General features: G+C 40.2%; 3 protein-coding genes across 3 annotated transcripts; 1 reads left to right on the top strand and 2 right to left on the bottom strand.

Moving 5' to 3' along the window:
* Positions 1 to 480: 480 nt before the first annotated feature.
* Positions 481 to 1,186, bottom strand: LOC116196794 (protein RESPONSE TO LOW SULFUR 4). The gene has a single exon (XM_031526697.1). It carries the CDS (start codon positions 1,084 to 1,086, stop codon positions 733 to 735), a length of 354 nt encoding a protein of 117 aa, XP_031382557.1. The 5' UTR covers positions 1,087 to 1,186; the 3' UTR covers positions 481 to 732.
* Positions 1,187 to 6,648: 5,462 nt separating this feature from the next.
* LOC116195211 (ABC transporter B family member 1-like) lies at positions 6,649 to 11,675 on the bottom strand. Its single transcript, XM_031524206.1, has 10 exons — positions 11,353 to 11,675; positions 11,169 to 11,223; positions 10,847 to 11,022; positions 10,549 to 10,749; positions 10,188 to 10,447; positions 9,778 to 10,085; positions 9,444 to 9,667; positions 8,917 to 9,260; positions 8,349 to 8,794; positions 6,649 to 8,239 (listed from the first exon to the last, which is right to left on the bottom strand). The coding sequence occupies exons 1-10, from the start codon at positions 11,626 to 11,628 to the stop codon at positions 6,756 to 6,758; spliced, it is 3,774 nt and encodes a 1,257-aa protein (XP_031380066.1). The 5' UTR covers positions 11,629 to 11,675; the 3' UTR covers positions 6,649 to 6,755.
* A 3,772-nt stretch (positions 11,676 to 15,447) lies between these two features.
* On the top strand, positions 15,448 to 18,234 carry LOC116197957 (GEM-like protein 1). The gene is made up of 5 exons (XM_031528242.1): positions 15,448 to 16,100; positions 16,187 to 16,288; positions 16,625 to 16,899; positions 17,577 to 17,766; positions 17,891 to 18,234. The coding sequence occupies exons 1-4, from the start codon at positions 15,806 to 15,808 to the stop codon at positions 17,757 to 17,759; spliced, it is 855 nt and encodes a 284-aa protein (XP_031384102.1). The 5' UTR covers positions 15,448 to 15,805; the 3' UTR covers positions 17,760 to 17,766; positions 17,891 to 18,234.
* Positions 18,235 to 19,095: the final 861 nt, after the last annotated feature.

Here is a 19,095-nt window from a genome sequence, read left to right as displayed (position 1 = left end):
TGAATAGCAATTATTCTGGGCTGCACGTACTGTTGAGAGTTGGACTTTCTCTAAAAATCCATTTGAATGGACTAGTCGAAATTCAATCAGTAGGAAAGGAAAAGAAAGGGATTAGTAAATTGATGGAATGGCTGGTCGAATCGAAGGTAAGTAATTACGTGCAAAGCAATGTAACCTTTTCATTCATTATATCTAATTAAATATTATAAACCCCAAAACCAATTATTTCCCATTTCTTGTAAATGGGAATCGACCAACCGAAAATGTATTGTTGAGAAATTCAACGGTCAGTGGACCTACCGATGCGTGTAAATCTCCGCATTCGATTGGGTCTTCAGTGAATCTTCTTTTTTTTTTTTGGCCAAATGTCAAGCATACGAGTTATCCCTTGTAAAGAGCTTTCAGATGTTCGATGACAGTTTGTTTTGTAAAAATTAAGGAAAAGTGAAGATCCGACGTCTGCTAGAGAGGCAGTGCACAGGTCCCAAGAGATGGTTTTCATTTAATTACCAGCCCCCGAAGGATAACACTACACACACGACATCAATCTTAGACATGCACATCGACGTCGTAAACAGGACAAGAACTAATCTGATTAAAGGAATCATAACGTCCGACGACTCGAACAATTCCACGATACAATCGAAAATACACACTGCAGCAGCATGAAATCGTACAGACGGGTCGCGGGAGTCCTAATATGTACCGATCACAATGATTAATGTAATGTTATTATGATCTGGCCGCAGGGGAGGCCGCTGTCTGGAGGACGAGGAGGTTGTGGGCCTGGGAGAGCTCGGCGGTGAGGGAGCGGATGCGGGCGTGGTAGTCGCGCACCTGCTCGACTGCCTCGGCCTCGAGCTCCCCGAGCTGGAAGCAGAGTCGCTCCTCGGCCTCCTCCGCCACCCTCAGCCGCTCCCAAGCCCGCTCCAGCTCCGTCCTCATCCTCTCCTCCCTCTGCCTGATCTCCCTCAGCTCCGCTTCCAGCTCCTCGTTCCTCTTCTTCAGCTCCGCCGCCTCCCCTTCCGGCTTCCTCTCCAGCCCCACCACCGCAGGACCCGCCACGGCCATCTTTGCAGTCGCCATAAGATAAATTAAAACTAGCTAATTGGACTCCTCTCTCAATCTCTAACGAGGATTCCTAAAGAAGTAATGGGCGCGAGCAAGAATGAAGGAAATGCTGCTATGGAGAAGAAGGATTTTTATAGGCTGAAAATGGCAAGGTGGGGGTCAGGGTGTCCAGGTTCAATGAACCTCTTTGCCGGTTTTCACCATAGAAGCAATGCCAACTGAATAAATTTTGCTGACGCAGGTGCTTCGGTTTTTCTTTTCTTTTCCTTTTTTTTTTTTCGGATTGATTGATTGAATTTTCTTATGAAAATGAAACTTCTTGATTCGACTCTGTTTTCTTTTCCAAGCACATGACTTTCAAAGCATGATCTTGCTTTTGAATGTTACAACTTCTCGATCGATATGGACCCTAATACTTGAAAGAGTTTTCAAATGCTTGACTTTTGCTTTTGAGTGTTACAACTTCCCAATCGATATGGACGCGAGGCATGAGTTAAATAAATCAAAGATGATGGGAAGTTGTCAAACGTTTTGTAAATTTTCAAAAGAACCAAATTGACTCTGCACGCTAATATGTATACATATTTTTTTTGGATAAATGGTAAAGAATTTTATTAATCAAAAAATGATTTACATCAAGAGACCATTTACCCTGTACACATTAGTGAAAACTAAAAACTCCCAAAACTACACCCCAAAAGAATGTTGATTAGCTATGAGCAGTATCAGGGGGGTTAAACATGTAATCGACTATGACAGAATTTATAATTTTGTGAGAAAACCGGAAAAGTACATATAGCTTAGCATTAATGTCTGCAAAAATCTACCGAACCATAGTCGCTGTAGGTGAGATCTGTCCTTGATAGATTATGGCATTCCTCTCTCGCCATATACTGTAAATGTAGTGCATCCAGAGAAGTTTCAGGCAAATCACATCAAGTTTCTTGCTTCGAAGAGAGGATATCCAGCAGAATTTCGAAATTCAGCTTACCATAGTACGGTGCAGGCCAATTCGAGCCAACAAACTTTTCCAAATTCCTTAGGTGACTGGACATTCAAAAAAGAGGTGGTCGTGAGTCTCCCACTGCATACTACAAAATATATATATATATATATATTTTTTTTTTCTCATTAATATATTTTTTTATTAAATTTTTTCCTAGATTAAAACCTAAAAGGTAAAATGCAGTAATGTCTCTTGAGATTTATAAAAATGACACATAATTCCATTTGTTCAAAAAAATAGACACGTCCCCTTTTGATTTATGGGACCAAGCTATTATTTTTGAAGAAAATATCAATTTGATTCATAACTTATGAATTTTTCTTTTCAAGATCATATTTTTTTAACTAAATAAAAGTAACCACATTACATAAAATATTTGTATAAGGCCTTTTCAAATATATATATATATATGGTCAAAGAGGGAGGAGAAAGGTCTCTAGTAATGCTCCCTGGGACAGCGGTTATTAATTGAAATAAACTCAAATGACATCAATGTAGTACTCGTCAAAACAAAAATCAATGTTAGATACAAATTCAAAGTCACGTAAAAAACAAATTTAGATATTTAAAAATTCTATTTATGTTGAATTAAAATTTGGGTAGAGGTCCCTATCGAATTTTTCCAAAACCCCGATAATCGAATTAAGGTATGAAACCGTTTGAAATTGAAATCAAATAATCAATTTTTGGATCAAGTTGATCTCGATTTTTGGCTTTCTACTTTCATCCATAGTGCCCGTTGATAGGCCACCATATTCCCTCTTTTTATTTGTCCTCTCTGATCGAAACTTTCAACTACTTTTATTATTTATAAATTTTTACTCCTTAAATTTTTAAAAATAATAAAGATCGTGTGTGAAATTTTTATATCATGTCAACTTTATTCAGTAAATATAAAAAATAAATGTATAGACTAAAGAAGAAAAAACTAAGAATTATGACCCTAAGTAGTATTATCTAAAAAAATAATAATATAGTCAACTAAGTCAAATGGGATTAATTTCATATTTTTCTCAACAATCAAGGTTAAGTGCCATTTCTTCAAATCTGATTATTACATTTTACGCAAACCTAATATATATATGTATATATATATATACACATATATGTGCATGGTCCTACTTTATAGTGCACCAATAAAGCCTGTTTCGTGATCATGCATTTCACTATTCATGGCCCTGCTAAAGTGGGTGCAAAGGGACGAGGCAAGCGGGAGCCGATCAATGAGAATATTATCCTGATTTAACCCAGAAGATGCATATATTCATCTTGAAATGCAAGCATTTTTCATCCAGCAAAAAGAATATGCAAGCATTTTTCAATGTAACTATCATACGGTGTTATATTTTTAAAAATTGTTGAATTACTTCTCTAGCATAAAAAAAATTATTAAATTATTCAACAAGGTCTAGATAATTACAACGAGGTTGTCAAACCCGCTGTAAACTTTTAAAAAAAAAAAGCAAAATGGCCTCTGTACGCCGGGTTGTTTCCGGTAACTTTCACGGGCTAATCGTGTACTTGAAATATATATATATTTTTCATCATTTTCTCCTCAATATATATTAATTATTTAAAATTTTCGTAGTAGCACTAAAACCTAAAATATTTATGCATGGTCCTACTTTAGAGTGCTTCAGTAAAGTCAATTTCATGATCGATCACTTCAATACTCATCATCCTAACTAAAGTGGATGGAAAGGAAAGAGCCAAACAGGAGCCGATCAATTAGAAAATTATCCCGATTTAACCCAAAAAATACGCATATATTCATCTTCGCCTGCAAGCATTTTACAATATAATTATTGTATCGTGCAAAATTTTTAAAATTGTCGAATTGCTTCCCATGCTTATAGGAAAAAATAAATTATCCAACAAGTCTGAAGGTAATTTCAACAGAAAAAAAGATTACGCATTATAATTATATGTTGATAAAAGTCCATATTCTAAAGCGATTGCTTTGCTTCCTTCTATCAAAATAAGCATGAAATCCTTTTCACTTTTGACCGAATATTTAGTTCATTGCTTTCTTTAGCCAAATAATTTAATATCTCCCATATTCTAATTTAATATCATTCTATTTTTAGCTAAATCTAGATCCAGCTTTAGCACAACTCTAGCTAGCATCAAAACTTACCTCTTGCTCCACTAACATGTTCCGCTTCTCTTACGATCGAGTTGTGACGAGACGAACATTGTATGCCCCGTGATGTTCGCTAGATAGAGTGGTCATGCCCGTGAACAACCCACCACAAGGTTACATCCCAACTCCTACCAATAATATACGAGTCTTTCAAATTTATTAAACCAAATCGATCTAGATCTAAATTTTAGTCTAAGAGTAAAAAAGAAAAAAGTAATACTCTCCCTCCACAGCTCAGCATATAATGTGGAATAGCGATATAAAAATATTCCCACGATCTCGTGTTGGAGAATATACGTTCGTCGTGTTCAACACGCAAATTTTTTATTTTTTTTTTGTAATTTGAGATCTTATTTTGGCCAAATAATTTGAGATTTTAAATTATGGAGAGTTAATTTATATATTTATTTATCCATCTAATAAGGGCATTAAGTAAGGGGAGCTGGGCCTGGCTGGTTGGCTCCACCTCGAAGAATATTCTCGGGGTGTCATGGCATCACTTATATCATCAAGTCAAGCCGACCCCATATATGCCTTCGGGGACTCATAATAATATAATTACTACAGAGAAATAAAGACCGTCCATCCCATCCATTGTCTATCTAACACCGGCTCACATCTTAAATCAATTACGAATCGGTCGAATTAGTCTCTTTCCGATAATAGCGACACTCGCGTAAATAAGGATGAGTTATGTTTGAATGCTTTCGCACGATTAAGCTTTCAGTTCGATGAGCATTCATCCACTTATAGCCCAATAAATTTAATTTACAATAACGTTGTGCCCACTTAATACAAGCGATCGGAACGAGGTCCTTTTCATTCGGGATGTAATCAGATCGTATTAACCCCACTCGGACCTGACCATCAATCGGATTGTCATTCTGGGCCGTGTGAGTGAAGCAATCAGTGATGAACACCATGAATTATAGTGGAGAAAAGGAACAATAGGTAGCTATCCTCGTGAAGTGATATCGGCATCTAATAAGGGAAAATTTATCCAATCCCGAGGCGAAACTGGTCCATGGGAATATAGTTCACTGCACTGCAAAAGCATATAGAAAAGCTGTTATAGAAGCTGCGAGAACAAAGCTTGTCCTTCTCCCCTATCGAGAATCTCCATGTCCGGCCTCTCTCTACTCTCTTCTGACATTCGATTTATCAAAAATTTTGAGATGATCACTCATCGTATTAAACTCTATCTATCTATCTATCTATCTAGATAAGTCATTTTATATCTCGTAAAGAGAGAGATTGAGGCTATATTCATACAATTACCAAGTATACGTTCATCGCAGTTTCCGGCCTTCGGATCGTCTACATATTACCGTATGTCGCGCGATGGGATCGATGGAAGCGAGCCATAGCCGGCTCAAGTGTGACGGCTAGGTGAGAATATCATTACAATGCTGAACGACATTGTCTTGTCGTTTATGTCATAATTGGTTGCTTCTTCCGGCCGGTAACGTCCCTTTCTCGTTTAAGATAAAGGGACATTGATATATACATCTTGGATAAAATTATATAAACAGAATCGGGCTACACGTTAGGGTGTGTCTGATTTCTATAGGATCGACATCGAGTGGCTTCCTATGTGGCTCTTTTTAACCAATTTGCCCCTTTTTAACCAATTTGCCTCGTCATACTCCACAAATCGCACTTTAACCCTTCCTATACTATCAAAAGTGGGATCCAATTTTAATTTCAAAGGGCCCGTGATTATGACATTTTCATAGGAAAGTCAACAACTCTTTCGATGATATATACGATAAGGCATCCTCAACCTATTGACTAAAAGCTGATGTTAGTTCGAGCATCGATGTACCTTCAGTCACGCGGTGCTTCTAATGACAAAGCTAACTTCATTAATTAATCATTGAAAGGAAAGCCCATCCTTCTGTGTATATTATTTCTTGATTTAAGTCGATGGATCGGATACTTTTCCACCATATCTGGCCCTTCTAGTCATTTGATAGTTGGGCCATAAATAAAATGTATAGCCCGATAAGCCCATTATGGTCAACTTTTGCTTTATTTTTTGCTTTGATTAGACTTTACGAATGCGTTTAGTTTCAGAGTTAAAATAATTTTGATTTTAATTGTGAAAAATGATAAATGAGATGGTATTATAAATTTGACTTGGGAAATGTGTGTTTTTGTTGTATAGTGAGTAGAGTTAAAATCAAAATCATGATTCTAAAATCAAACTATCAAATCAAACAGGCCCTACAACTCCGAGTTTTTAATCGTGGAACTTTTTTGAGTGATAATAATAGTGACGCGGTTAAAAAATTCGTGATTAGTTTCACTGAATCTTTATGAATAATAATAATAATAATCATAAATCATAACTACTTACAATCGCTTAAGTTATAATTCTATTGATATCTAAGAACAATTTATTATATGCGAGTGTGGGGATATTTTCAGACATTCTTTTAGGAGGATTGCGATCTTGATTTGTTATTCGTCTTGTATCGGACTCGTTTAATATACAGAGTCTTGACGTGTACGTATAGAGGACATGGGATGTAATTACTCTCCCTTCATGCTCTGGAGCCGGTACAGCCTCGAATATATCCCGTCCGAATTTGAGATCAGGTGTAAGTGCGTTCCTGTCTCTGCAATCGCTCCTCGGTCCATGACAATGATTTTATCCGACTTCACAATAGTAGAGAGCCGATGGGCCACAGTGATCTGAGTCGTCATGCAAAGAAACCCGCCATTGGTCCTATTCAAATTTATCGACTCCAATGCGCTCACCACGCTCCTCTCTGACTCGGCATCGAGTGCACTCGTGGCCTCATCCAGTAAAAAGATTGCAGGCCTCTTCAGCAGAGTCCGTGCGATGGCTATTCGTTGCTTCTGTCCGCCGGACAGTTGGCATCCTTTCTCCCCGACAACTGTGTCGTACCCATTGGGCAGGTTGCTAATGAACTCGTGTATGTTGGCTTCCCTTGAGGCCTCGGCGATTTCAGTCTCCGAGGCCGATTCGTTCCCGTAGCATATGTTGTCCCTGATGGAGGAGCTGAAGAGAAGCGGCTCCTGCTGCACGAACCCGATTTGAGTCCTTAGCCATCTGAGGTTGTAGTCTTTCACGTCCTTTCCATCAATCAGCACTTTCCCTTCCATAGGATCATAGAACCTTAAGATAAGGGCCAGGACGGAGGATTTACCGGCCCCGCTCGGTCCTACTAGTGCAACCTTTTTACCGGCCTCAATCTTGAGACTGAAACCGTTGAGGACTGTCGCTTCGGGTCGTGAGGGGTAGTTGAACTTAACACTTTTGAATTCCACTGTCCCCTTAATATTCTTCTCGGCCTTGAAATTCTTTGGCACATCAGGCTCGATCTCAGTTTTCCGATCAAGGGTCATAAATGCTGGAGTTAGCACGCTGATGGCTGAGATCACAGTCGGGATTAAAGTGTACAGCTCGGTGATCGAGGGCACCGTGAGAGAGAAGATCTGGTATGCTCTAATGCCGTTCTTGAACGAGGCCTGTCCCCGTTCGACTAAAATGGTCGTGTACCACAGGGCGACGGCATGAGCAATGTTCCAAAGGAGTAGGGAGAATCCTTGGATGATTCCATACTTAATGCTCGCCCGACGGCTCTTCCTCATCGGGACTATGAGAGATTCCTTGGCTTTATTGAGTATGCGGTCTTCATAGCAGAAGGAAGCTACTGTTCGGATATTAGTTGCAGACTCGGAAGCGAGGGAGACTAGCTCCCTGTGGGCTGTAGAGTAGTCACTGGCGAATCCCTTGGCGGACTTGGCCTGAATCAGGCCCCCGATGAAGTGGCACGGCATCACAGCCCAGGCCACGAGGGCCATTCTCCAGTCCACAATCATGCTAACCACAGTAGCTATCAGTATCGAGGAGATGCACTGGACGATCACGGACATTCTGTCGGAGATTATGACCTTCACCATGGAGGTGTCGCTGATGATGCGGGAAGTGACCGCCCCAATGCTGTTCTCGGGCTTCTCGAACCAGCAAAGCTCGTTTCGTAGAATTCCTAGAAACAAAAATCAAATAATTTTCATATTGGTGCTCTATAATGAGTAATCATGTGTCCTATGGTACTAACAAACGTGAGGAAGACATCATTCGCTCTCAAATCTCACCTGAAAATAGAGCTTTCCGGAAGTTCATCATGGCCGTCTCCCCAACTCGTCCGAAATAGTAATGCTGCAATATATGAGTGACCAGTGAGAGCAACCCGACAGCCGAGAATATGATCGAGTACCACCCGACTTGCCGCTTAGCATCAGGGTCGTAATATGCCGCTCCAATTGTTATGATGAAGAACCCGAACAAGGGCTTAGAGATTCCTGAGAACCCCGCAGCAATGGAGCCAAGCGCAATCTTGAAGAACTCCCGCTTCCTTAGTCCGTACCAAACCCTGAAGAATAGGGTTGCTTGTGAGCTCTCTAGTTTCTCTTCTTGCTGGCTTGTCTGGGGTCCCAGGGTTTCCTTACTCTCAGCGTCACTGTCCAATGAAAATGAAATCCCGGTGTTGATACTTGGCCCCGGAGTGTCCGAGGTAATGACATTGACAGCTTCAGCATCCCTGCCATGCAATCAAATATCATGAGCTCATGATAAATTAGTCTCTAACGATCGAATGGTCAAAGAAGTGCGCTGAGATACCATAGCCTCATAGAACTGCGGATTCGGGTTGAAGTTGGATACCTTGAGGTTTGAGCAGGAGCAATGTTCTGCATGTTGAACAGTTTATTGTAATAGTCACTCGTATCGAGCAAGCTCTGGTGAGTTCCCGTCTCCCTGACCTTCCCGTCCTCGAAGATCGCGATCATATCAGCATTGACGATCGTTGACATTCGATGTGCAATCAGGATCACTGTTCTTCCCTGCATAGCTTTCTCGAGCGCTTCCTGGACCAGTTTTTCTGACTCCGAATCGAGAGCACTGGTTGCTTCGTCAAGCAAGAGGATGGGAGGGTCCTTGAGGATTGCTCTTGCGATTGCAATCCGCTGCTTCTGTCCTCCCGACAACTGGAATCCCCTCTGTCCCACCTGTACACATTTTTTTTTTTTTTTTGCTGCATTAGATGTCTTGGAAAGAATGTTCCATAAAATGGTCACATTTGAAATCAAAATTCCATTCCATCTCATTCTTGTTTGGTTTCGTTTATGCTGAACATAGTTATCTTTTTCCCGGCTGCATTGTTTAGGCTCGGCATCATTAAAACTACTTACATCTGTTAAATACTTATCCGGAAGACCAGATACGAAACTGTGGGCGTTTGCCATTATTGCAGCCTTCTCTATCTCCTCATCGCTTGCGTCCATTTTCCCAACTCTGAGGTTATCCTTGATTGTTCCGGAAAACAGTGATGGCTCCTGAGAAACCGCCCCGATGTTTCTCCTAAGGAATCTCAGATCGAGGTCCTTGATGTTGTGGTTATCAATAAGAATTGCCCCTGGAAATATGCAAATATCTAGTCAATATCTCATCATATGCCAATCTAATATGCAGGACACTTGGTTTGCAAGCATGTCTATTAAAGGACTAAGGGAAGGCTTTTGGAACCTTTTGAAGGGTCGTAGAACCTTGCGACAAGGGAAATCACGGTACTTTTGCCACAGCCACTGCTACCAACTAGTGCTACGGTTTTCCCAGCTGGAATCGACAGAGAAAGCCCCTGAAGAATCAACTTGTCCTCTCGGGATGGGTACGAGAAGTAAACATCCTGAATGTCAATATTGCCCTCGACCTGTTCTAGCGTCTTTTCTCCATAAGTAATGACTGGTTTTCTCTGGATCAGCTCGAACACTTCAGTGCCCGCAGCCTTTGCTTGTTCGAATATTTGCATGTCCGGTGCAGCATAAGTAATCGAGCTGCAGCATAGAAAGCCGAAAAAAGTTTCGATAAATCTTCTAAGCAATCATATGCTTGCTGGAACTGTAATCCAAAAACGTGCTTTGGCTAAACTTCCTTACATGGCACCGAAAAGGATGCTCATGATAGCTGCTAAAATGTCCCCTCCGCTTGCTCTCTTGGCAGTAACAACAATAGCTCCAACCCATATGACCAGTGCCCACGAACAGTTTGTTACTGTCTGAAACATTCCCGTCCCGATCCCCTTTATCAGTGCCTCTCCTCTGCCTATCACCGACTGCTTGTCCATACAATCCGAGAAGGACTTGATTGCACTATCCTCTCCGACAAACGAGAACACCGTCTTGATCTGTGATATTGTCTGCCCAAAGAAAACCAAGAAAGAAAGAGGAAATGAAAAAATATAAAACTGGGGGGGAATTTATGAAACCAGTGGGAAGTTGTTTTAGTAAACTTAATTACTTGTTCGACAAGCGAAGTTGCCTCGGAGAGGTAAAGCATCTTTGCTGCTGCAATGAGGTTGAGTTTCTTGGTATAGGTGGCCCCGATAAGAAGGATCAGTGGAACCACAAATAGGTTGAGGAGTGACACTTCCCAGCAGCATATGAAGGCAATCAGCACGCCCGAAAAGAAAGCTGCAAAGCACGATAGGAAGTGTCCTAGCTGCCCATTTCAGATGAAGAATAAAACCTTTCATTAGGAAGAGAAGATACTGACCAGTCATGTGAATGAACAGCAGGATTGAAGTTTAGTAGTTTGCCTTTTCTCCGATGGCATCTTGTATGATGCTCATGTTGGTGGTGATTCCGGTGATGATTTTCCCAGATGTCAGTTCGGTATCGAATGCGGCGATCTCCTGACTGAGTACTGCTTCGAGGAAGCCTAGCCTCATGCACGCTAATTGCCTTTCACTTGCATACATCCAACAACCAATCTCTGCAAGAACAAGGAGTTAACACGAGAACATATATCATCAAAGGACGGATTATCGTATTTCTTGCAGAAGTAAGTTTATATTCATTGTTGTCTTATATATCATCAACAAGCGAAACAAGAAACAGAGAAGAGTGAGAGCTGCCAACCTAGAATTCCGGCAGGAAATGTAGCAATGGCCATATACCACACATATGGAACCACCTGTGTATCCGAAAGGACAAATAACGTCAACAGATAAGGATCAAAGGTTGGCCATCAAGTCTCAGGAAATATTGAAACAGTAAAGATGCATCTTGATCGAGTAACTTAAACCCGAATGTACCGACCTACCTCCTCGAGTGCCTTAACCATGCCTTTAGTGTCATGTATGTTATTCCCAAATGCATCAAGAGCCTTCCCGAGCAGGAAGTATCCCATGGGCAGTGCCAACCCATGCACCATGGCGCCCAGGGTTCCCAGCCCCATAAGGACCCAGTCCAATGCATCCGCATAGCTCAACAACTTCCAGAACGACACCACGTTGGCCTCTCCACCTTTCTTCTTGACCACCTCCTCCTCCTCCTCCACTTGCACAGCAGCAGCTTCCTGTGGCTCTGGCTGCACCATTTTCACGTGCAGAGTAAGGAAACTATAATGAAACAGAATGCACTCAATCCCGATGTTTTCAAATATCAGTTGTCATTGTTGCTGTTGAGATCAATGGAAGCATAAAGTCACTTATATAGTTTTTATGAAAACGATGGAGGCATCGGGAATATATCAGGGATATGCTCGGGGGGGTTTAAGATTAATTATAGGAGGGCGGAGTCATTCTCTTGGTTGGTTCCCGAGTAAGACTGTCGCAGCTTCTGAGCCTGCCGGTTCGAACAAAGACAATGCAGAAACAGACGTAGAAATGAACTCATCTTTCTTAGTTTTACCTTTGGGCATTCGCTAGTCCCAGCCAACCGTCATCAATTTAATCGAGAGACAAATCTCAACGTGGTACACTGAAAAAATAATTGTTTATCCGATAATTATGCGCCAAAGACGAGGACATGAAGATAATATAATTTCAATCCGTTAATTAGCTAGCACGCCGAGCATGGGTAACTTGGCAAGGATAGCCATCAATTGCAATCGGAAGAGTTTCGCAGCAACAAAAGGAAAGAATGCACGGGAGCTTGGATGAAGCAGGCTAGTCAGAGAACTAGGGAAAAGCCAAGCAGATGGGTGCATTTGGGGCGGCTGTGTCCGGATATGGTGGACCAAGATTGATCAGTCAGATTGTTATTAAGAGATGGATGGACAGATGCTTAAACAAAGGGCCCAAAATTAAGTAAATAAATAAATGTTAGTATCATATGGGTTTATGTACAGTAATCTTCACGAGTCTTACACTGGATTATAACTGTACGAGAAATCCGTGCGCGTGTCAGCTGGTGACGCTACTACAATTATCTAATTAACTGGTATATCTTGGCAAGACTCCAGTAAAAGAGCATTTTTTTTCCCTTTGTTCCGTAGAGCCATGGGGGATTCTCTCCACATCATTCGGCTACTATAAGACATAACATGGGTTATAATAAGATCTTAACAAATGTCATCTGTATATAAATATCTATATACATACAAATATAGTGTTTCCTCTTCATTTAGTTCATAAACAATGCAGTTGACTTCAAGTTATGGGTTGTATATATGTCTAATACCCTAGTTTTCTTGTTCTCGATGCTTACTTAAGTTAACCTTACTAATTTTGTGAATAAAAAATGTGAAAGCATCGATATATATATATATATATATATATATTTGGAAGGGTTGGTGCATTTCATTAATACAACGTCAATATTTACAAGATCCAACACTCATTCAGGATACCCAAAAAAATGGGCAACTACCTTAACATATGAATATGAATAGCTTAACAATCAAACATCGAATTGGCACGCATGCCCAACCTGAAAGCCAAGCTCTGTAATCAATATTTGGCAATATTCTTAGGTGGTATTTGATAAATTAAGTGCTTAAAGATTAAGGACTTAATTAGCCAAAGAAAGAAATGTATATGAAGAGGAGGGAAGGCATGATAAGAATGAGAAAATATTTTGTGAGGAAAAGATATAATCAATAAGTGAAAAATGACTTATTTTATTAAGTCAAAATTTATATTTATTCATTAAGTGATTTTTAACTCAATGATTAATGATTAAGTACATGAAATAAAACTAGTAGATAAAAAGCCTATAGATTTTGTAACATTCCAATTTTTTTATTCAACTCAGAATGTTCATATTTATATTTTTTTTTGAAGTATTTGTTAATTACAATTTTTTTTATGTAATTAATTATATAATTTTTGTTTCCATTGAGATACTAGATAATCTTCAAATTGCTTTACAGGTGTCCCGCTCTTGTCAAGCTTATTCCTTGAACTTTAATTGGTGATCTACTACCACCGCCTTAGGTTTCTCTTTTAAATGGCCTTTCGTCAACTCTTCTCGGCTAAGTCCATTTTCACAGCCAAACCATTACAAAAAAGAGACATTGAGAGAATATTGAGGGAAAATTATGAGAAAAATTGTAGAAATGGAAAACATTCAGTTCTCGATGTTTGATGTTCGGTGACTTGTCAAGGTAAGTAACCTATTCGTAAACTAGTACTTTTATTATCGTTATATTAGTATATTAAGAACTACATTGTCATGGTCACGTCAGTGTCGCGGATCATGCATGTATTTTTATATGATCAATTATGATATTTGGAAATGAGATAGTGAGGTTTGAGTTGTGCAACTGAGATTGATGAGAGTTGGTGAGTCCTGTGGCGCCTTGAGTTAGTCGTAAACCGAGCAGTAGGAAAGGACTGCCTAGAGCAGAGAATCTACCAGTGTAGAGCCACCACTGTGATCGGGAGTTGGGAAGTAGCACATGGACGATATGAGTTCTAGAGGTCTCGATGATATTTTTATAATATTATTGAACTCGTACTATGATCCGGCTAGTTTAGGTTGTAGTTATTCACTGAGCGTCAAATTCCATCTCTAAAAATATATTTCCACAGCAATTTTACAGGTCAAAATGGTGGTGAAACTGTGGCATTTTTCGGGATTTTTACTCGTCCGATTGAATTTATAATTTTTTGAGGATTCCTAATTTATATGAAAATTCATTTGTACTTATCTATTTCATCGTGTAAAATTTTCGGATTTTATTGAGGCGTTTGGTTTCAGAGTTAAAGTAACTTTGATTTTAATTGTGGAAAATGACAAATGTTGTGTAGTGTGTTGAATTAAAGTTAAAGTTAAACTTTTTGACTTTGAAAATATGTATTTTTGTTATGTAGTGGGTTGAGTTAAAATTAAAATTAAAATTTTTATTATTTTAACCTGAAAACAAACGGGCCTACATATTTATTGAGAATCCGTGCATTCCTTTCTCTCTATATTCAATATACGTGCATTCCTTTGAGTGAAATAATCTATTCCGACTCTGAGCACAAGTCCACTCCCATTCTGCGGATAGACAACCTGCTCAATACACTCAACCATGTCCTTTTAGTAACCAAATAAGAGAAGAATGTATGATCCCTTGATTCTTCAAGAACCCTACATTCAGCATCTTCATCACTTTGCACTTACGTAGCTTCTCTTTTGTAGCTAACTTAAGACCATCGATAGGTTTAATGGAATGTAAGCGCGTTGAGTAAAACTAGATAACAACGGATCGACACGAGTCTCGTCGTAAATCTAGTTTCCGAATCCGATATTGTCATCTTATGCAGCATACGGAGAGCCACTTAATCCTTGCTTTCGCGCGCGTGCCTGTATGTATGATAAAGCAAGGCATATTCACGATCGAGTATAATGACTTGTTTGATTTCAAAGTAGGATTTTAAAATTCTAATTTAACTTAATTTTATCCACAACAAAACAAAATAACTTATACAAAGTCAAATGGTGAACTCCATTTGTACCACTCTTTTTCTACAACAAAACAAAATAACTCGTACAAAATTAAAGAATGAGCCATATTTATACCACTCTTTTACAAAATTAAAATCTAATTTTAAAATCATACCTTAACTTAATTTTACCAACAACAAAACAAAATAACTTATACAAAGTTAAAGGGTGAACCCATTTATATCACTCTTTTTGTACAACAAAACAAAATAATTCATACAAAATCAAAAAATGAGCCTCATTTATACCATTCTCTTACAAAATTAAAATCTAATTTTAAAATCATACTTTGAAATCAAACGCAGTCTAAAAGAGTTGGATCATCGTCTGAACCATTGTCGTTGCAGTTATTCTAGGTCACAATATGCAAAAATAAGGTAGAACTTTAAAGTATCTGTTTTCGCGCGAATGTCAGCGATCACTTGTTCTGATTCCACGTATTGATTATTTTGAACCAAAAGATAACTTTTTAGTGGAATAGTGCGAAGAAATTTTAGCGAGGAGAATCAAATTTGAAACTTTCTGATTTGAAACGATCACAAGTACGGTTAACCGGCTGCCGCACCGGATCGCCTCTCCCTTGCGTCGAATCTCCGCCAGTCTCGTTATTCTGCGAAACATCGCGCGCTTTCCAGTTCTAGAGATTCGGATTCCGTACATCGCCCCCAACCGTTTGGAACTTATCCCCTGGGAATCAGAATCCCCATCACATTCATCGTCTTCGCTCTCTTCTCTTCTCAGTCAGACCGGTCCCATTCGGCCATTCCAACTGACCCGCTCAAGAACTGCTTGCTGCTGCTTCGACCGTGACTGCCGCTGCAATAGACGGATACGGCGTGATGGCCGGAGGGTACGAGGGCAACGGGGTCGGGGTGGGGCGGGCCGGCACATGGGTGGTCGGCACGCCGGTGGAGCCCCAGGCTCATCCCGGGAACCGGCAGGCCGCCACTTGGGCCGCCGGCGAAGCTCATCCTCCTCCTAATCAGTCCGCCTACATGAACAACCCGACGCCTTCCGCGTCGTACTCCGCAAATCACAGCAACGGCGGGGGAGCTGGAAGCAACCCGTACGTCTTCGTGTCCCCAGTTCCTCCAGCTCACTCCTCGTCCTCCTCCGCCTACTCCTCTGGGAGACGTAAGTGTTGACCCGTGCAGTGAGTGTTGGATTTGCGGTCTGTTTGGGTTGAGTTCTTCTTCGATTAACTTGCTTAGCGTTTGCAGGTCCGATGGATAAGCTGTGTGATGTGCTGAATCGGTGCGGGAAGAGGTTCGAGGAGGCCACTCGGAGAACGGAGTACATGGCTGACAGCGTTTGGCATCATCGTAATTCTTTCTCCTCTCATGCTTACAGCTTCAACTTTTGTGTTGATTAATTGCTGCCGTCTTAATTCCTCTAGGGTTAGCCTGTGATCTGAAATTGTTCTGTGAATTGAGCTGAAATGTGTCCGATAACTCATAACCGATTAAGTTCGATCCCAACGAATATGACACGAGCAATAAGGCAGTGAATTATCCGATCAAGATTCCATTTTCAGAGTCTCCAGTCACTGTTATCTGATCGAGACTCGACTCGCCAATTGAGACTCAATTCGTGTGATGAGAATTTTGTGTACGTCTGTGTAACTTGCTAAGCATGTGGATTTTGCTGGTGTTAAACAGTGAAAACTGGCCCAAGTGTGACCGATGCAGCAATTGCAAGACTTGCTCAGGGGACCAAGGTTCTGACAGGAGGAGGACAGGAGAAGGTGTTTCAACATACATTTGAGACGCTACCGGGAGAGAAGCTCATGAAGGCTTATGCTTGCTATCTATCAACTTCCTCGGGGCCTGTGATCGGAACCCTGTACCTGTCCACCAAAAGGCTGGCCTTTTGCAGTGATAATCCCCTGTGCCGTTATACTCCGACTGGCCAGCAAGAGTGGATGCACTACAAGGTATAGCCTTTCCTTGTTTACACCCACATGTCATTTGCCTGGCTTTGATTGAAACAATTCTAAGGTGGCATTTTCAAGAAAATAGCGGTCATACTGGGTAGGTTTTTACTTTTATTTCTTTGGATGGACGATGGTTGTCGATTTACCCGTAGCATCATTGTTGTCATTAATGTTGTCAGCACTATCACTGGTTGGCATCATGTCAATTTATCACTGCACTCCTTGCTCCTTGATTAGTGATATTACTTTAGGGATAGAGACTTATAACTAAAAAATATAATGCATATAAAATAATTTCACATATGAATGAGTTGAATCATTTCATCTCCATTTTCATCCGAGAAAAGAAATTTTACTTCTCTGAACCCGTGCATTGACCTAAAGATATTAAAAGCGAATCCTATTTCTTCTTGAGGCTTCTAAAGCTTCCATCAGAAGCATCTCTGACATTCTGGTCTGACTGAAGCGACCTCCCAAATGAGGAAATACAGTGACATGATGTTCTTTGAAGAATATCGTCTTGATCTGTAGGAAGAAAAGAGATGCAGTCAGCATCGTAAATTTCTGCAGATTAGTCAAAATGGACATTTGATATCGGATTTGCTTTTCTGAAAGTCATTGGTTGCTTAGTTTTTGATCCGTGATGAAGTAATCTCATGGTTTCTGTGCATATGTAGGTGGTGGTGCTAATCGATCAGTTGAGTGCCGTTAATCCTTCTGCCAACAGGATGAATCCTCATGAGAGGTACATCCAAGTTATCACGGGGGATGGTCATGAATTCTGGTTCATGGGTTTCATATCGTACGATAAGGCTCTCAAGAATATCAACGAGGCTTTACAGCAGTCTCGCAACCATTGAAGGATATGTATGTAATCTGATAGACTGCAGCATAATACTGAACTGCCAGTTTACTCATTAACGATGATGGATACTTTATGATTTATTTCTCATGTCTATAAGGCATTGACCTGTCTATGTTCTAAATCTAGGACCCGTTGCCCGTGGCCTCTCTGAGCTATTCGATCAGAACACCACCTTGGCGTGTTCTATGCCTCTGCTGGTCAGACGGTTGGTGTGAACCTGATCTTCAGTTGATACCCATGTCAGCGAGTTATTCCAGGAACCATGAATCACGGGTTCTACACGTTGTTGTTGTTATTTTTATATCTTGTGTGATTGCAGATGGATAGATAATTCGTCTGTTTGATTAATCAATTAATTTACGTGTTCGTCATGGTTGCCACCAGATAGCCATTGATGTTAATGAGTCTTCATTAGTTTATTGATTAATATATATATATATATCGTTGATCATGCGATATTATTCTTATAATACTAATCTGTGAAGCTGTCGCCTTTGACGCGGATGGTCGGATTGGACCTCTGGGATCAAATATTGTATGGTTTCTTGAGTCACTTTAGTCTGTACGATTATCATTTTCTCCATTTCCGGGAGATAATATTATTTGGTAGCTTGTGACTTTTGTGATTTCATGTATCTGTTTTATCCTCGTCTCGTCGCGTGTGATCCGATATCTCCTTCCTCCGCATTATGAAAACGACTATCAATGTTCAAGATACGGGAACTTCTCTTCATAGTCGTACATTGCTCTGTTGTGGCTTGATTTGCTCTAACGAACTGTCTGGTGGTGCGAGTGTCCAATGACTTGATTTGTTTTCAAACTACATAGCCTAAAGAGGAGGATGCTATTTTGAAGAAGATGACAATGATAATGCGACATGGGGCATGTCGATGTCAAGCATTGTCGCATTATCGTCATGGTGTCATGCCTTTATGTCCAATATATGAAAGCTTATTATTATCAATCTATTTATTAAAAGTGTTGACATGGGGTGGAGATCGGAAGCATATGCAAAAAGATGTAAGCCAACTGGTAAGTCCATCCCACCACAATAGTTAATGGCACTTCCTCTGATAGGACATCAGCATGTCCATTGTAGAAGTGAAAGTGACTTCCATCGACAATAAAAGTTTAAAAATGACCATCTTCGTCACACCGTCAAATTTTTTCCAATTTACCATTTATGATCGCGACATAAATAAAACTTACAGAAGACGAGCATGAGTAGGACACCTAAATCAATTCTGGTAGGCCGATGAAGCTTTTTTGACTCTAATGGAAGGTTATTGTATACTTGCTCGTTTTCAGTTTAAAATTTACTCAGACGACAT

Source organism: Punica granatum, chromosome 2, assembly GCF_007655135.1.
Source record: "Punica granatum isolate Tunisia-2019 chromosome 2, ASM765513v2, whole genome shotgun sequence".
Classification (NCBI taxonomy): Eukaryota; Viridiplantae; Streptophyta; class Magnoliopsida; order Myrtales; family Lythraceae; genus Punica; species Punica granatum.
This window is presented reverse-complemented; position numbering and strand designations above follow the sequence as displayed.